This window comes from Protopterus annectens, chromosome 9.part0 (genome assembly GCF_019279795.1).
Source record: "Protopterus annectens isolate FY-2018-M chromosome 9.part0, PAN1.0, whole genome shotgun sequence".
Lineage (NCBI taxonomy): Eukaryota > Metazoa > Chordata > Ceratodontiformes > Protopteridae > Protopterus > Protopterus annectens.
In genome coordinates this window covers 83,277,059-83,300,169 of record NC_056743.1, presented here as the reverse complement: position 1 = coordinate 83,300,169, position 23,111 = coordinate 83,277,059, and the positions used below count along the sequence as shown (strand labels likewise).

The following is a 23,111-nucleotide window of genomic DNA, read 5'->3' as shown; positions in this document are numbered from 1 at the left end:
TTATTTTACTTTTCCAGTTATCCAATTTGGCTTTGTCACTTTGTTTGTGGCATCATTCCCACTGGCTCCTGTGTTTGCTTTGCTGAATAACATCATTGAAATTCGCCTGGATGCAAAAAAATTCATTACAGAACTTAGAAGACCTGTGGCTGTAAGAGCAAAAGATATTGGTATGTAGTTTCTGCAAGAGGACCCTGATACAAGAAAACAAAATATCCATCAAATGAAAATTGCCTTAGATTTTGTTTTTTAACTTGATGTTTAGTAAGTGAATCTACATTAATGTTTGTGTGACGTGTGCATTTTTATTTTGTCTGTTTTTGTATACCTTTATATGTATGCTTATGTTATACGACATATCCCAAACAAGACCTGGAACATACATTTTGAGGAGAGGTATTGTTTATTTTACTGTTTTACTTTTTGTTTCATTAGTAGTGGTAAGGATTAACATGGTATACGGTTTATTCAGTGTGATTGATGTCGTAGCTAATGCATTTAGAACAAAAAGAATATAAGCAAATACATGATCATTCTTTTTTTTTTCTTTTCCAGGAGATTTTATCCTTTCTGTGACTCTCTTGGGCAGGATTAAACATACTAACAGATTAGGCTAAGGTAAATCTAAAGGACAGCGGTAGAAAAATATAAAAAGTCCCATGTTTCCCATGTTCATTTTGGGATATTTAGAAAATTGCATATGTCCAAAAATAACCCTACAAAATAAATGGCTTTTCCAGTGTTGAAAATATAACGAAGAGTCATGAAATCTACAAACATTAATTTTTCAGATTGTTAATTTATTTTAATGAGATCCATTTACTGTCCAAAATTATGACCATTTTAGTAACAATTCTAGAAAATGTAGCAGACACACCGGAGCAGTGAACGGTAGCTGCGATTGGTCCAGTAAAATTTACAAAACAATATAGGAATAACTGCAATGCTAGAGTAAAATGAGGAATGCCATATGCAATTGTGAACAGCAGTCATGCAAAACAGCACCAAGAACAAAATATAGTATAACAGCTTGGATCTATGGTGAAGGGGTGAACTGTCTGCATCCTAGGTGACCAGGCTTCAAATAATAGCCCTGGAAGAGCTAGGCAGGGGGGTGAAGGAAAGCATGACCCATTTTTCCCTCTCTTGAAGGTGGATGGAGGTGTTGTGCTCATTCAGCAGTACGCCAAGTAGTGCTAACTTCCTATTGGAGACTGAAAATCTCTCTGCTCGTGTCATGGGTGAGGAGCAGAGGTGCCTGTAGGTAATGCTATTTGCAAAACTGAGATGACATCCTCCACTGTTGTCCCACCCCACACCCCTTCCATACACCTCAGTGGGTACATGCATTTGAGATGGAGAGAAACTAAAGGAGAAAATCTTGAACCATCATGATGGCTATGTGAATGATGACCTTTCCATTTCACGCTTGCCCTAATAATGGGGGAAAAAGTAGCCTGATTGGCCATGGAAAGGCTAATGATCAATAAGGCAAAAATTTGAAAACTATAAAATAGATTAAAACAATTACAATACTGAAAATGTGCAAAGAGCATCATACTAAAATCAAATAGGGATATATATTGGTGTCAATATGAGGTTTCTTTCTAATTGCCTTGTCTATTTTTTAGCCAGTAGCCATCAGTCACAAAGTATCACCTTGCAACATTTTTAGCAGTCATGGGTCTTATAAATCTCACGGCCATCCATACATATTCACTCTGCTAATGATTCTCATCAGCCTCCTCCCTTAATGAACTCCGAAATCCTTCTCCTCAGTTAAACTCTGGTTCTAGCAATTTAATGTAATAATCAACCAAGCTTTTCCACCTAAATCTTCTCCTCCTATACAAACATGCTTTTTTTTTTTCATATTGTCCTCCAGAACCTTGTCTGGATCACTCCTGAAAATAACACAAATTTGACCTATATATGTAACAATGCTATAAAGAAAACTCTTAAAAATGAGTGGAACTGTACAGAATTAGAACATATGTTTTGTAAGGAGAGCTTTATTATCAATGTAGTCATAAATCTGTATCAGCTGGAAGTAAAATCCCTCTATACATATTTATCTTGTTCTTTGCAGCTCCTGTATTCAACAACCTTCGTGCAATGACTGAAACTACAATACCATTTTCCTAGACTTCTTGCAGTGGTTTGAGAAACATTTCAGTCTATCTCTAACCTTGTCATATACCTTTGACTACCTTTTGTAAAATTTAAAGTCTCTACCTTTAACAACCTCACACATCTACCCAGCATGTATTAAATTATCTGATAACATTTTCAGTATGTCTGTTCAATTGTAGTGCCGCACTCCTGTATTCAGTAAATATGCACTTTGGCTATTATAACCTCCTGCATGTCATCTTTGAACGTTTTACAACAAAAGTACTAATGCTGGGCCAAAAACAGATCGCTAAATAAGAATAGGGCATTAGTAAAACAGAAATTATCTGAACAATATGCTTACTTTGGGAAAGTGAGACAAGTTAAAACTTTACGCAAAAGTCTGTCAATTATGCTATCAATGTAAAAACAGATACGTTTTGCGATTGCTTTATTGAAATGCAAAAGAAAAACAAAGTATTTTCTGTAACAAAAAAAACGAAGAAGAGGAGGAAAAACAGCAAATGACAGAGACTTAAACATTGAATAATTGGTACATCGATTTCATTCATGCAATGCACAGAACTTTTTCAGAATTAAATAACACAAAGGCATTTAAAACATCATGTGTCTAAGGACTTATGACTAAATCATGACTTAAGACATCACATGACTGAGAACAAATGACCAAATTGTATGATTTAAGAAAAAAAAAAGAAGTAAATAAATAACTAAACATTTATTAAAGTGATTTATTATTAGGTTAAGCTGTAGCAATGAGAATGGCAGTACCATGTTTTACAAACCTTGTTCTATCTGGGTGGAAATGTGATGTTTTATTTAATCACCCACTATTTAAACTGGTTACCTTTGCAAAGATACATAGTGATAGGAATATATATTTTCATTTCTTAGTGATATAAATGCTAGTATTCATTTTCTTGACTTCATTATTAGTAATTCAGAGTCTGAAGTTCACTTTTTAGCTATTTCTATTACATTGCATAATGGCACTAAGTTTTGAATACAATTTAAACAGTTAACAGCTACCTACAGTTTAAAAGTCAGCATTTAGCATATGTGAAATTAAACATAGCTGATGGGTCAAGTTGTTAGAGCCTCAATTAACATTAGATGCAAGAATTTCAATAGAGAAGTAAAGGTTTTGCTTCATTTATTTAGTGAAAAATGTTAGCTCATTGCACAATTTATTAAAATGGCACATTAAATTCAAAGTGGTAAACTCATTTTCCTTCTGTCACTAAGAGTGAGTTACCAAGTAAAATTTATATCAGTAAATGAGATTTAGGGAACAATTTTACAAGAGTGTTCCCAGTTGTTTTCTGGTGAATAGTGCTGATTTTAAGGAAATTATTTATGATAACTGGAAGAATACATCAGGAAAGAGGGATCTAAATAAAATTATTGGGGACAAACCTAATTTTGTTTTCAAAAACATGTTGTAATCTATTCTGGAAAAAAAAAAAAACTACCAATAAAGTTCCTTCACAGACATGGAAAGTAAATACTGTGGGAAGAAATACCAGGGAATTGTTATGGCTAGGCTTGTATAAGCCCTAGGACCGATAGCTTAGTACCAACCTATGAACAGCCTACAAAGTACATTTCTGTGCAATTGCTACAGTCACAGCATATTAATAAACACAACTTAGCTATTATAAACAAAAATGTTTATAATGGTCTTTGTAAGCACGCCCTAAGTTGGAGCAATATCAAATAATTACCTTCAAAGTGGTTGAACAGATCCATCCAGATTTAAGAGGAAGTAACAATTTATTAGATACTAGAGAGCTTTTTTGGCAGAGTTTACACTGGCAGCTGATAGAGTACTTACGCTCACAGAACACATTAATATTACATGTGGTTTGAAGAAGAGAGGTTTACACTAAATACCAAGAACATGCATATTTTTTGAATTCCCTTGCATGGATTTTAGTTGTCACATAACTTGGTCGTGGGTTCTTAGTCACGATGTTTTAAGTGCATTGAAATCTGCATGTGTTATTCAGTTCTGATGAATTTCTTTGCACTTTATGAATAAGGATGTTTAACATATTACATTTTAAGTCTTTGTCAGATGATTATTGGTTCACCTTTCAGTTTGCATCAATTTCTGGACACATTTCCTTGTTGTCTTTTTGAAATATTTTCTGTGCATCACCTCATGATCTTGAGATAGTCAACATATTGCTCAGTGAAAATTATTATGTTTCTACTCGATTTTTGGGAAGCTGCAAAGTGAAAATACAGCAGGTTTACTATTCTTCTGACATTATTTACCACTGTTCAAGTACTCAGAAATGGCTTATGATGTAGAGATGAGAGACGCTGACTATATTTACATGAGTCTGCTGTAAATTCTGAGATACTGGTAAGCAAATGGCACGCATTGCCTTAAGTTAACTTTCATTACAATACAAACGCCTGCAGGATGAAAACATTTTCAGGGAGAACACGTTGAAGAACTTCCATATAAATGAGAATGAAAAAGATATTCATGTTTGGATTTTATAGGCTAAGTAGATATTAAACATAAATTTTAAAGTATGTATTATATAAGCTTCTGTCAAAAAACAAAGAGAAAAATAAAATGCCTTATCAATTCAACAGACATCTGTTGGATATTGTTGTCACATAAGTGACCATCATGGTGGTCATGATACCATTACTACCAACGTGCTGTAAAAAATGCATTATTTTGCTTCCAAACTTCCATGCTGATGGTTGAGGGGGCCCACTATGAAAAGTCAAAACATAACCTGCTGACATCAAATCAGATAATCCAACTAATTTAATAGTATCCCCTCCAAAACTGCAAGGGACATTATGAATGAAGCATTTATTTGTAAGGGAACCTAATAATTAGCTCTCCATACTCCACTTACGTACATGAACCCTGCCGTCATATAGTCATGGGGAAAACAAAACCACAGCTGCTGCAAAGGTAAAAAAAGAGCTTGGCCTACTACAGACTCACAGTATATACAACTAATATGAAATCATAAAAAAGTATTTTGGGAGATAGGATTGTAGAGATTGTGTTCAGTGAAACAATTTTTATTTTTGTTTATACATTTGTTAACTTGCAAAGCCCACTTGACATGAGTGCCCCTTTTCAGGCGTAACCTAGGAGCACTGTCTGATAAAGCGACTTGCTCAGAGTCATGGTATGCAATTAGAGGTGAGAAGAATCAAACACGGTACCCTTGGATAACACTAAGTAACTCAGTAACAGTTTAGTGTCTCTATTTTTTATGACTGTCCCAAATTCCATCCCTTTCTGTCAACATATCCCAGGTACCCAACTGCTTTTATCTAAGTCATTAGTTCTCATCAGTCCATGGTGATTGTCTCACACATGGCTGTGTTGTCTTACTGATCTTCCTTTGACATTTTTTTCACTGAACTGCAGTGAAAACGAATATACTTTAGTTGCTGTTGTTAGTGACCTTGCAGTTTGTGTGAAACTGATGTACTGTGCTTGTGACGCTTTTTGATTTTCTCCTGTGTTGTACAATTGTGGAGTTGTTATATTTAAAGGGAGTTTGGAATGTAATGCTCCCACATGGCAGTGTAAAAATATATATTTTTTTCTCTTTTTAATGGATGGTTTGATTCATACAAATCAACAAAACATTATTCTTCTAAGAGCCATTCTATTTAGTCCAGAGAATACTCAAATACCTTAATTCTCCACTACTGGAGCGGGAGTAGAAACAACTGAATATTACTACAGATGCTAGCAAGCAAATCATGCGGCATTACAAATCTGCTGGATTGAGGTAGGTTTAATTTATCTGGCTAAATGTACAAGGAATCCCAGGGTACTGACTAGTATAAATTGAATATACATTTGATGTCCATATGGTCTAACGCTGATCATCTCACTGTCCTTCAAATGTACTTTTTATCATTCCACAGAGAAGGAACTTGTCTCCTTTTCTCAGTTATCATTCTTTGAATCTTCTTAATAATTTTATACTACATTCCTCTGTACCAGCTTTCAGCTCTGATGTACATCTTCTAGTCCTCATACTTCTCAGTTTTCTTTTGTTGGAATAAATACTTGTGTTCTTAGTGGTTTTACCATTTGATTTGTGTAGGTATGTGCAGCTTGTTGATGCCTCCGTTTTGTTGTTGTATGTACTAAAAAATTGCTTTGTGTTTATAACTACAATGCCTTCTGCATGGAGTCTATATGTCCACCCTACATTTGCATGGTTTTCTACAGGCTCTCTGGATTCCTCCCACATTCCAAAGACACACAGCAGCCTGGCAACTTCAAAAGGTGTAGGTGTATGTGTGTGTGTGTGTGTGTGTGTGTGTGTGTGTGTGCATATGGGTGCATTTTTGTGAGGGCAAAAGAATCCTGGTCAAATTTTAATTTCTCTTGGTAAAATTATAGTGTAAGGCACTGAGGTGGGTGAAATCATGGGCAGACAGGTACTATAACTCTGATTTAGCAGTCGTAAAATTTCCTGCAGTCATGAGGATATTGTGAACTTTGTAGGGTGTAAAACAGTTTTTGCCAGCCAAAAGTATATAAACCCTTGCAGCTAGAAGGTAAATGCACAATAGTATACCATGTACAACAACTGATTTATTTTTTTTAGACAGAGTACTTAGGAAATGTGCAAAATCATGTTCAGTGGATTATGAAAAAATGTCAGTATCACAACTGACTAAAGAACAAACTGAATCGACTAAGCCTACCGGTATGACTAGGATGTATGCAGCTAGCATTCAGGCCACTGCACCCACAGATAGCCTGCAGTCACTGCACCATATACTACTGAGTGGTCCTCTAGGATGCGACTATTAGCAGAAGAGTTGATGGTAGCATCTATATTACAATCATTGACAATTTGTTTCCCATTTCCTCAGCAATGTTAAACCCCTAATCTGTTAACCAGATTATCAGATCCTCAGGAAAAGTGCAGAGTGCTTGGTTCCTGTCATTATACCTCACATCATTTTAAAAGTAGTAATTTGGCATTCAATCACCCACCTCAAAAGTGTTTATTTCTGGAATGAAATTACTAATGTTGATGTCTGTCTTTCTGCTATGATCTCTAACTTTTCCTATAAGATTCTAGACTTAGCTTAAAACCTTAGAATAAATGTTTTTTAGGCCTGATATTGGTGATGCTTCTAGTTCTGAAAAGATGTTGGCGATCAAACAAGACAGGGTTTTTTATAGACTTGTAGGATAAACAGAGATTGCTATACAAGAGTATAGGAGATGAGTAAAGTGACTGGGTCTTTCTAATCAAAATGTGCAACTTAAGGAGACGTGACCACAGGCTAAATCTCACTGTGAAAAATAGTGAATTCAATTAAAACCCTCCTGAGTAGATACACCTTCCAGTGAAAATTAGGTAAAGTATGAAACAGGATGAACATGGCTCTGAAGGGTCTAAATCAGAAGAGCGAATGCTTAAAATAGCGAACGCTCTTCTATCGAACTTAAAAACATGAAACATTAAAATGTCAAAGGAACAGATCAGCAAATCACTGATCCGAAAAAAAAAAAACAAGCAAAAAAAACCAATGTACTGGCAAAATAAAGTGGGGGGCTTAGCCACTAACACCCCCCCAACTTAAATATACCAAATCCAATTGTACCACAGTGGAGAAAACAGCAATGTCCGGAGAATGGCCCAGCAATTTTTTTTCCTGGGAAAACAAATCGATGTTCCGTGCTTTTGACGTTTTCAGGTTTTGTGTTTTAAAGTTCGATAGAACGTTCGCTATTTTAAGTGTTTGCTCTTCTGATAGGAACCCAGCTCTGAAACCTCCATTCAAGATGATGAAGTCCAAAGACAGAAAGGCTATTCTTCCTATAAACCAATGCACTGGTACACAAGCTTATGATCCTGACAAAGAACATTCTTGTAAAAATTTATAAGAATCTTAGAAGGTCGGATAAAACTATCTAAGGATGCACAGGGTTTAAGGCAACATCTACATAATTAAATTTGCATTAATATTCGATAGCTGATATTCTGATATTTAAAATGCTCAGGCCTACTGTTCTTGAATTTATATGAGGTGCTCATGCCTAAAAACAAAAAAGCAAGCAAGTATTTTGAACAAGGACTACAGCCTTTTCAGTTGCTAAATGATACAGCTGCTCAACATAAAAGCAATGCTTAAAAAAAGAAACAAAAAAAAAAAACATTTTGACAGAAGATACAGTTGCTTGACATAAAAGCAAAAGCTCAGCTGAGTGATGTTACTACACTCTTTCCAACTGCAATGTTTTTCAAATGGCTTTAAAAGGTCAGCAGTCTTTAAAATAGGCTTTAAAAGCACTGGTACTGTACTTTGATGGATATTTAAAAATATCACACGCACACACAAACACACACACACATATATATATATATATATATATATATATATATATATATATAAATTTTGTAACAGTCAATTTAATATAACAAGTAAAATGAAAATACGCTCTTTAACTGGCATTTAAAACCTGAATCTTCACCTTCTATGGCAGTTTGGTGCAAAGGCGCGACTCTCTGTACTGATGCATCTTGACCTTGCAGCAGTCCAAGGTTTGATTACCCTAGCCTTCATTTGCTACTGTGCGACTCTGAGTCATATAACTTGGCATTCCTTTCAGGTCAGCTCTGAAAAGGGACTGTATGTCCAGTGGGCTTACCCAGTTAACAGATGGTTATTTACTCTGCTATGGTGATTGTTTCAGAACCTTTGGCATAGTGGTTTGCTAACAAAAACAAAAAAGGCATCATCTTAAATCAGTACTCCATATGGATATTGAAAAATACACGTTTTTTTTCATCTCTTATTCTTTTCAGTACCGGTGCTTTACTATTACTACATGTTCATAGATTAATATGTATTTACCAAGCCATTAGATTGTTAGGATCTTAAGAAGCCTAGCTTTATGTCCCCATGGTAGTTTGGAAAATATCATCTCCTCCATTTGGAAAATATCATACGTCATTCCACTTCATAAAGGTGGCTCCTCCATGGAAACATCCAACTATAGACCTATAGCAATATTGTCTCCATTAGCTAAAATCATGGAAAGATGTGTCCACAAGCAACTCTTACACCATCTCACCCTAAACAATCTTTTGTCCAAAGCGCAACATGGCTTTCGACCCAATCATAGTACAACTACTGCCCTCCTTTCCTTTGTTGACTCAGTCAATGGTAACCGTAACAATAAAAAAATCTCCTCTGCTCTCTTTCTTGATTTGTCAAAAGCCTTCGACATGGTCAATCACCAGCTATTGCTCCACACCCTTGAATCCCTACACCTCGATAACCCAGCCCTTAGATGGTTAAAGGCTTACCTTTCTGGTAGACAACAAGCTGTCCAGTTGCAAAACAAGCTATCTCAACTGCTACCCAACACCATAGGAGTTCCCCAGGGCTCCATACTTGGCCCCCTTCTTTTCTCCGTATTCATAAATGATCTCCACTCAATCATCCCCAAGGCCACCTGCATCCAATATGCAGATGACTCTACCCTGATCTGCTCTGATGCTTCTCTCCATGATCTCCAAACAGCCACCCAACGCTGCTTTTCTACGGTAGAAAAATGGCTCTCCGAATGGAAACTAATCTTAAACCCAGCTAAAACTAAGCTACTAATATTCTTTCCCACCTTAGCTGCCCCGTTAGAGCAACACCCTCCACATTCTAACAATATGGCCTTTTACGTTCAATCCATTAATGGTACCATCATTGAGCCTGTCACTAATACCAAACTACTTGGTGTCACTATTGACCACAAGCTTAAATTTGACATGCATATTAGTCAAACCATAAAGACAGTAAATAAGAAACTAGGTTCCATGTACAGAATTAAGAACTATCTAACCCCTAACACCAAACTAACCATTGCTTGTACGCATCTCCTCTCCGCCCTATTATATGCCTCTCCTATACTTTCATTCCTCAATAAAAGTGAGGTTAACAAACTCTCTGTTGCCTATAATCACAATGCTAAATTTGTAACAGGTGAACCTTATCGCACTCACCACTGCCTTAACCTAAGGAAACTTGACTGGTTAGAACTCCCCAATCTTTTCAAACTTCACCAACTCACTGAAGCATTTAAAATAATTAAGACACCAGACAAAACCCCCTCACTGAGTAAAATTCTGACTCCCTACTCTAATCTTACCTGCCTGCGATCTGCAAATAGCGTTCTGGTACAAACTACTAGATCTAATAACTCTGGTGGCGATGCTCTTTATGCCAATTCCATAGGAAAGACCTGGAATGCCCTTCCTAATAACCTAAGACTTATTACCTCGCTTAGCCAATTCAAAAACAATCTTAAAGAGTTTTTTTAAGTCACATTGGCTATGCCCATGTGCTAATCCAGACTAATCCTAAAAGTCCCCTATGCCCTAGAGGGCTTCTCTCTCTTCTCTTAGTGCAAGCTATTCACAATTGGAGCTGCTCAGTTCCACCAAATCCTTCATCTCTGCTCTTTCACAGGATTCAGACTCCTCTTGGTCTGCCTGCCCCAAAAAGGCCTAGGGTATTACTGTGGAATGTAGTTACTTCTTAGGTTATAATCGTTACCTCTATATCACTAAATATTTCAACTGTATCGATTCTCACATATCTTCTCTTGTGATTATTCTCTATGTATACCTATGTTTTTATGGAGGTGTTCTCTGCTTGACCTTGATTGAAAATGTTATTGTATTTCCAAATTTATATGTATGTAAATTTATGTTTAATGTGGAGCTTTTCTCCCCGGGTCTCCGCTGAAAATGGATATTATCCAGTCGGACTAACCCGGTCAACAAATGTAAAATAAAATAAAATAATAAATAAATTTTAGCCTGTATATTTTGCATGTAACTAACCCAGAGATGAGCCAAACAAGGATATGTTGGGGCATTTACATGTTTCCCCTACCCATAAGGGACAGGGGTGCTAAACCATTTTGTGGTTACCCAACCATTCTTTCAAATGACAGTTGAATAGAGTGAGAAATGTTCTTTGGTTTATGTGGAGTGGAAGATGACTCAACAGAAGTGGTATTCTTTGTGATGCAAACCTATCTCACCTATTCATTTTATAATCAGATTAGGATTCCTTGAGCAGGCGTTTATGATACCACTGGACTTGTGAATGTGTAATAGTCGTGACAGGACTATTGAAGTGCTGTACACAAAGCAGAGGTTGCCTGGCAGTAATCTGTATGATAAGGACATGTTCAGCATTACTGTGTAATTTGTTATACCCAAAATGTGGACCGCCAGACTGACCTTATTTTATTTTCAGTCTCTATACCTTGGTTCTACAATGTATTTTGTGCCCCCCAATAGGTTTCTGCATTCACTTATGACAGTGCTGTGAGTCACTAACTTCATAGGTCACCTCTGACAACAGTGACAGTGTTTCTTTTATATTGAAATACACTGATTTCTGAGTACTGTAAGCTGCTTAGAAGTAATTCTTATTCCAGGGGATGTTTCATGGTGCTTCACAAAGTTTGTTATCTCCTTGGGAGCCTTACTTTCAGCATAAATGGATGAATCTGAAGTGAAATTTATGGCAGTAGAATGTAAAGGTGGCGTATTACAAATGACAGTTAAAGATGTGGAAAGTACTGTGAAAAACAAGTTTTGTGAAAGAGAAACATTCTGACTTAGCTCAAAAGGTACAGCATATCAAAGGAATGCTATGCGGAGATGAAGAAATTAACTGAATTAATGAGAAATGTTATGATGGTATTGGAAATGACTTATGGCAGTTGACTGGACTTTTGGTTGGATACATTTTGTAACTGGAAGTAGCTGGGATTGAACAGACTGATGTTCTGAATTATCGACATGTTGTCATGATGGTAGTTAAGAAGCAAGTCGGTCAGATATGTGACAAAGCAAAGATAACTGATGGTCAGGTGCGATATGTAAAATAGCAGCTAGTTGCAAGGGAAGAAAAGGCTTTGAGGAAAAATATAAAAGTGACTAAAGTATTAGAAAAAGGGAAAGGTACAGATTTAATGGACTATGTGAAATGTGACAAAAAAGCTGGACAAAAAAAATCATAGTTTAAAAAGTGTTGTTACTGTGATTGATTAAAAATGATCACAAACATGGAATTTCTTAAGTTACTATAATTCAGTTTGTTTCATGTTCCAAAAAGGAGCAGGTTTTGTAGTAATTAGAACAAACTGGAACTGTGATTTGCAGTTGCTGGTTTACCTGTTTATGTTGAATATAATGTTATTTCATACAATGGCTATTCAGAGAATAGCCATTTGTCAAACACCTATTTAGTGAAGCCTCTCTTCATCAAACTATTAGCCACAGCTGGAATTTGCCCTTCTCCCCACTGTAGTGTGATCTCAGAGTTGGTATATTTAGTTAGGGGCATGTGGGAGGGCACAGACCCCCACCTTGGCAAGTTTTAAATTTTATTTTTTTTTGTGGTCACTCAGTGGGCCAACTGATTATTTTCCCTACTTAAAATTTGCCATTCGATGAAGAGCAGCTTCGCTAAATATGTGTTCGACAAATGGCTTTTCGCTGAATAGCCATTTGACAAAATAACATAGACCTGGATATAATTACTCTCTGGCAACATTTTACCAAATAATGCACAAAATGGAGGCCATTTAAGAGTGTAGGAGGCATTGACTGAAATATAAAATTACATTTTCTGCAATAGTGATATGGATTATTTAACTTGTGGAACATTATTTTTTTTACAAATACAGAGAAAATTTAAAATTACCTCTTTATGTTGTAGGTTTCCTGTGAAGATGTTAGGAAGGGTCATGTTGATATTTTTAAAAATGAGGAAGCGGGAGATAAATGGCCAAGTATAACAGTCTGAGTTGAAAAGTGAGATTGTTTCTGTTCTGCCATTTGGACACAATGGCTTGACAATATGAATACTACTACTTGATGCAGTTTGAAAGGAAAGGGATATAGTTTTATTTTTCAAAATACATCTTTTGATCTAACATGTGAAGTAAAAAAATATTTTTATTTGAAGTTGTATGGACTAAGCAGTGGAATATATTTATGTAACATTTCTGGGCTACATATTAGAAGTATTACTTTAATACATATTATACATAACAGAGTGCAGATATAGAAATACTTCTGTTTGAAAGCCAAATATATTTGTAATAGATGTAAACAGAGGTTCAAAGCTAGGTTTACAATATAGGTTCATAGGTAGGTACTAGGCTATCGGCCCAAGGGCCTAAGTAAGCCTAGCCAACAAGGTTCCCTGGCTTACGCCACCCAAGAAAGTTAATTTCCTGTGCCCCTGTCAAGCAGAGCCACAAAAGTGATCCCGGGGAGTATTTCCTATTTCCCATCCACTCAAGAATTTTTCTTGAAGAGTGCTAATGAGGAACTTTGCTTGACATAGTTGGGTAGCTTGTTCCAGAGTATAGGAAGTCTCTGGGACAGGAATCTACCCCTCCAGCATGTCCTGATTATTGTGGTAACAAGGTTTAGGTCCCTAGAGTGTGTAGCTGCGGAGGGATTGGGATTTCTTAAAGTGTAGCATGTCCAACAGCTCTGGGTTTAACATAGCTTTATATGTAGGCAGAGATCTCCTCAGAGTAGGCGATATGCTACAGAGTAAAGCTGGAGTTTTTTGAGATGGTCAGTGCAGGGCATCTGTTAGAGGCCAGTAATCCTCTTTGTCAGGTACTTCTGTGGCTTTTCCAGCTGCTGCAGATGTCTTGTGAGGTACATTCCAAAAGGGGCGTTGTACTCTATAATGGGTCTAATGAGTGCAGAGTAGAGAGGAACACTGACCTCTTTTTTCCTGGATGAAAACCCCTTTATGATGAGGTGTGCCACATAGAAGGATTTCCTGACTACTGTGGCAATGTGATTATCAAAGGAGAGACTACTGTCCACCTGGGTCCCAAGGTCTCTTATCACACATTCGGTGTTAAGTAGACCACCGTTTATGTGGTATTCCATGAGTACAGAGTTTCTACCAAAGGGGATGGACAGTGCACCTTTTGGCATTGAGCTTGAGGTCATGCCGCTGATACCAGGCACCTGTCTCAGTGAGGCCCTTCTGTAGGATGTCCACATCATTTGGGGACTCAACTATGGCTCCTAGTTTGCAGTCATCTGTGAACGTTGTTAGCCAGAGGCCTTCTGTGTTAGCCTGTACTTCAGAGAAGCAGATACCAAACAGGAGAGGTCCCAGGACTGAACCCTGTGGTACTCCACTTGTCACTGGTTTGAAGTCAGATTTGGAGTCTGCAACTTTTACAGTGTGGGTTCTGTCAGTGAGCCAGATAGCAACCCATCTTGTGACATAGGGATATGTGCCTAGTTTAGTGAGTTTAGCTATAATTCCAGAATGGGGGATGGTGTCAAAAGCCTTGGCGAGGTCAGGATAGGCTGTGTGAACCACCTTACCCTCATCTACGGCTTTGGTGACTGCTTCAAAGAAGTCGATCAGGTTCAGAAGGCACGATCTGCCTTTCACAAACCTGAACTGGGTGGGGTCCAGAGTTTAGAGGCTACCAATGTCTTTGTTTATGAGTTACATGATGATACGTTCCATGGCCTTGCAGACCAGGCTCGTCAGGCTAGTAGGGTGATAGTTCCCAGGATCAGTGGTGGCTCCCCCTTTGTGGAGTGGGATAACTGTTGCTGTATACCATTCAGTGGGCACAAAGCCTGATGTGAGACTATGATTGAACATAGTGCTTAGGTGGGAAGCCAGTTCATTCTGAAGTTCATGTACAACCCAGCCTGGGGGTGTTATCCGGTCCCATGGATGCTGTGTTTTTGGTTTTAGAGGGTGCAGCTTTTACCTGCATAGATGTGATTACAGGGACTCTGCATTCTTCCTGTATAGATACGGGCCCTTTAGAGGGTGAGAGGGGGGTAAAGTTAGCAATGAACCTATCTGCCAGGATGATGGCAATATCAGTTGGTTCTGTAATTTTCATGCCATTGTGCTGTAACTCAGAGCAGATCTGGATGTTGCCATTGGGATTCTTGACATAGCTATAGAATGCTTTGTGGTTGCCCTTAGAATCAGAGGCAATTTTGTTTTCATAGCTAGCTTTGGAGGATCTTATAAGGGATCTCAGCTTCTTACTGAGGCTGACCAGGGAACTCCTCCACTCATGGGATTTTACTCTTTTGCAACAGTTTCTTCTTTCTGTTGTAGAGTTTGTTTATGGCAGGGGACCACCAGATTGGCTTCCTTTTTTTTGGAGGATAGCATCTTGGTTCTGTTTGGGATAGCACAATCCATGCACTCATGTAAGTGCTTATAGAGTGCATTTGTGTAGGATTCAGCAGTCATAACTGTATTGTCCATCTGCATGGGTGCCATGAAGTTTGCCACTTCTGTCTTAAGAAGCATGAAGTTGGCTTTGGAGCAATTTTTGCCATGATTTCCTTAATGATGGGTGGGGACGGGATAGGGATATCTAGGGTGATTAGCTTATGGTCGGATCTGTTCAACGAGGAGTTGATTTCAGGTGTGGAACACCGGTCACTCATGTTGGTAATGACTAGGTGTAGGATACTGTTGCCCCTGGTGGGGGTGTGGATAAGTTGATCCAGGGCAATGGATTTTAGGAATTCCAGAAAGCGTTGAGTGAAGGAGTTTGTACATGAGTAGTTTTCCCAGTTAATGGTGGGGTAGTTAAAATTGCCCATTGTTAGGGTGTTTGGTTGAACCCTAATATTTTCCAGTATATCAAGAAATGAGGAGTGGGAATCCTGGGGCATGGTGGGGGATCTGTAGCAAGCTACAAATGCTTTGCAGTTTTGCCAAGAATTAGTTGCACTTGGATAACCTCGGATGCATTATACTGCACAACTAGCCTGGAGGTGTGGATATCCTTAATGAATATGGACACACCTCCACCTTTGGTGTTCTGGTCCAGGTTAGATGGCCGAAAAGTGTAGCATGAGTTATAGCCTGCTAATGCAGGGATGCTCTCTAGAGCCTTGAACCAGGTCTCAGTCACTGCACAGATATCAATGTTCTCCATTTTAAGGAGTGCTTCGAGTGAGTGCATTTTGAGATTTAGACTTCTAGCGTTGAGTAGCATTACCATCAGTTTTTGCTTGCCTGTTCCTGTTATGGTGGTGAATTTGTTATTTGACCCTTGCCTAAAAACAGCACTATAGGGGTGGCAAGAGCCTTAACCAGTATCCGGAATCTCAGGGGCGACAGATGCAGGTCATCTCTGGCAAAGCATTGTGGTCTGTTGACCATGTCTTCCCAGGCAGACAGATACTGGATCCCCTTAGAATGACACCAGAAGCTTAGCCAATTGTTGAAAATCATTTTGTCCTTGTACCGTGGTATCATTCTGGGTGATGGCAGGATGCTACTCAGGGATAGGGTCATACCTGCCTGGGCTACAGAATCAGAGAGCTCTTCCATGTCTCTTTTCATGTAGTCCAGGGAGGTACATCTCAGGTCATTCTCACCAACATAGACAATGGCAGAGTCATATTTGTACTTGTGGAGTGACCTGAGTGCGTGGGTTATGTGGCAGATCCTGGCACCCGACAGGCAGCAGACAGTAGCCTTCTCCTTGTTTAGCCTGGTGAGTGGGACATCAGTGTGCCTGACTATAGAGTCACCTATGACTAGTGTGATGAGTATGTTGGTTTGCCTTGCTGAGTGGCACACTGAGTCTGTGGGCTATGTGTCATTTGGGTTGTGTTGGTGGGTGGAGGTTGCTTGCGTTTCTGCTTTGGAGGTCTCTGTTGCTTGAGCAGATTATTATTGAGAGCCTCCATGAATGGTTTTGTGTTTCTATGTGTGGAATTTGGTGGTGTAGGTTTAGTGGGACTATGTGATGAGTATGATCTGGTGCAATTGTTTACCTTCCCTCCTCTTGACGGTCAAGTTCAGTCTTGGTTGGAGAGTGCTTTACTTCCAGTTTGGCTAGATAAGTGTATCTCTCACAGGTTGTAGTGTTGGGTGGTAGGAGGAGAGGGTTGTCTGTGTACATGAGGCAATTGCTACAATGCTCCAAGATGCCCAGATTCATCAGATAGACAGGAGAGAACACAGGGGGCTGACCCTTGGACATGCCCGAATAAAAAACTGCTTTCCTCTGGACAAGTGAGGAAAGTGAGTATAAGAGATGTTTTTCTCTAAGCAAGTGAGGAAAATAAGTACAAAAACTGTATTCCTCTAGGTAAAGGTTGTGTGCTGTAGTAATTTGTAGCTTATTTAGTGCTAACAACAAGTTCTGAACAATGTATGACAATCGGTTTAATAAAAATTGAAATCATAATGGAGTAAATTCTTTATTTATACCTTAAGGTGTTGAATAGTTAGATACTAAAATTGAATGAACGAATAACCAATAAAATAAAATCCACAGTCGAAAGCACAGTGAAAAAAGAAAATCAGTCAGCAAGCAGTGTTCGAAAGTCTTTTACCCCAAGCATTGGAAACACCAGAACGCGAATAGTTCACCTTTGTCACTGTCGCATTCCCCCTAATGGCAAAGTTACTGTAAGCATTATTACTATCATAAGATGTAATGTCACGAACTAACTTGAGCTGTTTGCGATTCGTGACTTCAGTTGTATGTTGCTCAAGTTCATCAAAAAATTCATACCCATTCAAGTCTCCAGTGTATTCTTTTAATTCCCCTTCTATAAGGCCTATCTCGTCCCTTAAAGCACTCATTTTAGCACAATTGTTATCGATGAGAAGCTTTAAAAACTCAATACCAGCGTTGTTAAAGAAATTCACCAAAGTTTTAAAAAATGGTGCATTGACAGTAACCCCATTGGGGCATTTAAAGAATCTCAATCCTTTAGGAACTATACCCAATTGAATACAGCGCCTAAAGTAACAATTTTCCAAGTCTAGAGAACGGTATCTCTTTAGCAGTTTAAGCAAAAGCCCACGTTTGTTATTAATCTCAGCAGAATTGGCTGAAAAATGTGGTTTACCTGATGTAGAAAAGGGATTCCTTATTTCATCCAAAAATGATTGTACCGTTCTACAGCCAGCACCAACCACAGTGGTAACTCCTTCACTTGAAATGGGCGTCGCTTTGCGGCAATAATCCTTGTCGCGTTTATCAACACAAGCTGTTACTTCCACAACGGTGTTCAATTCATGAAAAGATGAATCTGGGCTGAAAGAATTGGCGCCGCTAACGCCAATAGATGCAGCATCGGTACGCTGTTTGTCGTTGCTCCTTGCAACCAGAATTTTCAAAGAGCCCTGTATATCCAGTAGGGTAGCAACTAATAAATTGTTCATGGATTGATTATCCGATGTCGGTGTAGCATGAACCGACAAATTCATCAATGCTTCATCACCGGCTTCAGACATGGTGTAGAAAAACCAAACAACCAAGTAAAAAACGAATAACCAATAAAATAAAATCCACAGTCGAAAGCACAGTGAAAAAAGAAAATCAGTCAGCAAGCAGTGTTCGAAAGTCTTTTACCCCAAGCATTGGAAACACCAGAACGCGAATAGTTCACCTTTGTCACTGTCGCATTCCCCCTAATGGCAAAGTTACTGTAAGCATTATTACTATCATAAGATGTAATGTCAAGTCTCCAGTGTATTCTTTTAAGGAATTTTAAGGAATCCCTTTTCTACATCAGGTAAAGCACATTTTTCAGCCAATTCTGCTGAGATTAACAACAAACGTGGGCTTTTGCTTAAACTGCTAAAGAGATACCGTTCTCTAGACTTGGAAAATTGTTACTTTAGGTGCTGTATTCAATTGGGTATAGTTCCTAAAGGATTGAGATTCTTTAAATGCCCCAATGGGGTTACTGTCAATGCACCATTTTTTAAAACTTTGGTGAATTTCTTTAACAACGCTGGTATTGAGTTTTTAAAGCTTCTCATCGATAACAATTGTGCTAAAATGAGTGCTTTAAGGGACGAGATAGGCCTTATAGAAGGGGAATTAAAAGAATACACTGGAGACTTGAATGGGTATGAATTTTTTGATGAACTTGAGCAACATACAACTGAAGTCACGAATCGCAAACAGCTCAAGTTAGTTTGTGACATTACATCTTATGATAGTAATAATGCTTACAGTAACTTTGCCATTAGGGGGAATGCGACAGTGACAAAGGTGAACTATTCGCGTTCTGGTGTTTCCAATGCTTGGGGTAAAAGACTTTTGAACACTGCTTGCTGACTGATTTTCTTTTTTCACTGTGCTTTCGACTGTGGATTTTATTTTATTGGTTATTCATTTTTTACTTGGTTGTTTGGTTTTTCTACACCATGTCTGAAGCCGGTGATGAAGCATTGATGAATTTGTCGGTTCATGCTACACCGACATCGGATAATCAATCCATGAACAATTTATTAGTTGCTACCCTACTGGATATACAGGGCTCTTTGAAAATTCTGGTTGCAAGGAGCAACGACAAACAGCGTACCGATGCTGCATCTATTGGCGTTAGCGGCGCCAATTCTTTCAGCCCAGATTCATCTTTTCATGAATTGAACACCGTTGTGGAAGTAACAGCTTGTGTTGATAAACGCGACAAGGATTATTGCCGCAAAGCGACGTCCATTTCAAGTGAAGGAGTTACCACTGTGGTTGGTGCTGGCTGTAGAACGGTACAATCATTTTTGGATGAAATAAGGAATCCCTTTTCTACATCAGGTAAACCACATTTTTCAGCCAATTCTGCTGAGATTAATAACAAACGTGGGCTTTTGCTTAAACTGCTAAAGAGATACCGTTCTCTAGACTTGGAAAATTGTTACTTTAGGCGCTGTATTCAATTGGGTATAGTTCCTAAAGGATTGAGATTCTTTAAATGCCCCAATGGGGTTACTGTCAATGCACCATTTTTTAAAACTTTGGTGAATTTCTTTAACAACGCTGGTATTGAGTTTTTAAAGCTTCTCATCGATAACAATTGTGCTAAAATGAGTGCTTTAAGGGACGAGATAGGCCTTATAGAAGGGGAATTAAAAGAATACACTGGAGACTTGAATGGGTATGAATTTTTTGATGAACTTGAGCAACATACAACTGAAGTCACGAATCGCAAACAGCTCAAGTTAGTTCGTGACATTACATCTTATGATAGTAATAATGCTTACAGTAACTTTGCCATTAGGGGGAATGCGACAGTGACAAAGGTGAACTATTCGCGTTCTGGTGTTTCCAATGCTTGGGGTAAAAGACTTTCGAACACTGCTTGCTGACTGATTTTCTTTTTTCACTGTGCTTTCGACTGTGGATTTTATTTTACTAAAATTGAATGGTTCAAATAGCTAATTTCCTCTCTTCTGTGTTGTACTGTGAAGAAGAGATTATTGCTACTCACTGAGATACGAATGGAAAATAGAATGAATGCAAACCTGTTGTCAATGATGTATGTTTTCAGTGATGGGGTATTTCTGAAACTTTCATAAATTGTACAAATTAGGAATATCAAAAATGTGACTTATGCCTAGTGCATTATAATTATTTCTTTTTACAAAATGGTGGTTAAAAATAATAAGGCAGACTTGAATGGAGGATTATTAGAATGAATGAACATTTCTGTTTGATGATATATAGCTTGTGTAATAGGAATTTTTGGAGAATTCTGTTAAATTGTGTACATAAGGTACAGTCAGTCTATGTAATAAATCAACCAAAATAATTTTCAATGGATATTAAACGTTTATTACTCTCAGCACTTCAACAAAGATTTCATAGAAGTAGTAAAATCCAATATCATACACAATCATGTTTAAATAGGCAAAAATAAAATCAATTAACCAATCAGAAGGCAATGCTAATCAATATTTAAAACAAACAAAAATATCATTTATATTCCCCATTTTTATTTATTAGGTTTCTCATGAGTTTCAAAATGCTATACTTTAAACATATACATATTCTTTATCTAAAATAAATTATTTTAGTTTCTTTCAACCTTCGTCTTAAAATAAATTATTCTAACTTTTAGCTCTTAATGTAGTAAAATGCCCAGCATGGTATTCTAAAAGGAAATAGAAACAACAAGACTTTCTACTATTCTCCCTTCAGTAATCGCTATAACATTCTTGTACCCTTCCTTTAAAGGCTGTCAGTGTCAACTACAGAAAAGTGGTTACACGGGAATTTGTATAAGTAACTACTTCTGTTATATAGGTATAAGTGACATTTATATTATGTTTCCATTAATCCTAAGCCAAAGGAATTCTCAAAACATGTACCATGAGGAAGTTACCCTTGGCATATCTATAGCTCTTTGCATAGTCTTCATTAGTCTTCTAAAATTACTATATATATGAGTCTACTTTGTTTAAATGAAAGCACATTTAAATGAATCTGACTTACCCGAGCTGAATCCACCAAAGCACGGATTGCTGAATTCCTTTCCCTGTGAAAGGTGCCACTTGGCCACCATGGTGAACTGTGCCCTCTCTTCTAATTAGTGCAATGTCAGAGTTGGTATATTTAAGTATGGGGGGTGTGAGGTGCGCAGCCTCCCACTATGGTGAGCTTACTTTTGCACTGTTTAGGTTCATTACAATGGTGGCCAAGTGGTTCCTTTCACAGGGAAAGGAATTCCACAGTTCATGTGTTCATTGTAATGCAGCTACGGTGAATTCAACTCAGGTAAGTCAGATTCATTTAAACATACTTTCGTTTAAATGAAGTAGATCCATATATATATATATATATATATATATATATATATATATATATATACACACACACACACACACACACACACACATACATACACACATACTACTAAAGTCTTTCAAGCTTCTGTATATTTGATACATAAGTCTTAACCTGTGCTTTATTTTTTAGAAAAATTAACTTCTCTTAAGAATTTCTGTCCATTCTTAAAACTTTGACTAATTCCTCAGTCAGTGCAATGTTTTCTGTCACAGAATAAATAATTTTTTATTAGCATTGTTCTCATCTGCATCTTACAGTATCCTCTAACTGGTATCACTTTCCATTAATTTATTTCTATCTTATTTACTAACCTTATAATACAATCACCTGACTTTATTTTACATATATCCTCTCCTCATAAATATATTTACATTCTTAATAACTTCCTTACAAAACTCCTTCACACTGTAAATGCTACATATCCAAAATAGTTCAGTATAAAGGAGAGATTTCAATATGTTGGTGAATGGAAACTGCTGCCATGCTCTACATGTTCTCGATTTCCTATATAATCTTGCACTGATACCTCTTCATAGGTTCATAGGTAAGTGCTAGACTAGCTGCCCTTGTGGGGCCATTTTAAGCCTGGACAATTTCTCTTTTGCGCTTGAAATAACCTATCCCACCTGGATATAGATTGATCTTAACCATCCCATGGCCAATAATTATATATTACCACTAATGAGAATAACTGGGATTATGCCATAGATCATTTGAGGGGACTCATGCATGGGATAAATTTAGGAGCTGCCTCTGTCCAGTAGTAGTACAGAGGACAGTCTTGGAGAGTTTCCTATCCACAGATCAAAGTTGCACTTGAATAGGGACAGGGATGAACATTGATTTATGCAGATGGGGAGTCTGTTCCACAGCAGCAGTATCCTCTGTGAGATATACACGTCCCTTCAAACTGTACTATTAATGTTGCAGAAGATGACTGAGTATTTCTGTTGCCATATGACTTGCTAATGTATATGCAAGTCCATCAATAATAGATTGGAGGATGCCATGTATGCCAGATACAGGCATTTCTTAGTTGTCTGTAGAAAACAGAGTATAGTGACAGGGCTTTGAGTTGATTCATGTAGGACATTTTGTTTAGGCCTTGTATCCTTTTAGTAAAGCATCTTTCTGGACATTCCAATTTCTGAAGTGCCTGGACAAATACATGCTAAAGGGGGCATTATATTCAATGACTGGTCTAATGAGATCTGAGTAAAGGGGGACAATGGCATCCCTAGATCTTGATACAATCCCTCTATTTATAAGCTGTGCAATATAGAAGGAATTTCTTACACAATAGACACAT

At 37.7% G+C, this 23,111-nt stretch overlaps 1 protein-coding gene across 5 annotated transcripts in view; it reads left to right on the top strand.

Annotated features, from left to right (window-relative positions):
* ANO1 (anoctamin 1) overlaps positions 1 to 23,111 on the top strand; it is a 1,045,885-nt gene that overhangs the window by 945,656 nt on the left and 77,118 nt on the right. For all 5 annotated transcript variants that reach the window (XM_044082585.1, XM_044082589.1, XM_044082584.1 and 2 more), the window contains one exon: positions 18 to 170. In XM_044082585.1, the coding sequence (XP_043938520.1) occupies positions 18 to 170 (153 nt within the window). The remainder of the gene's footprint in view (positions 1 to 17; positions 171 to 23,111) is intronic.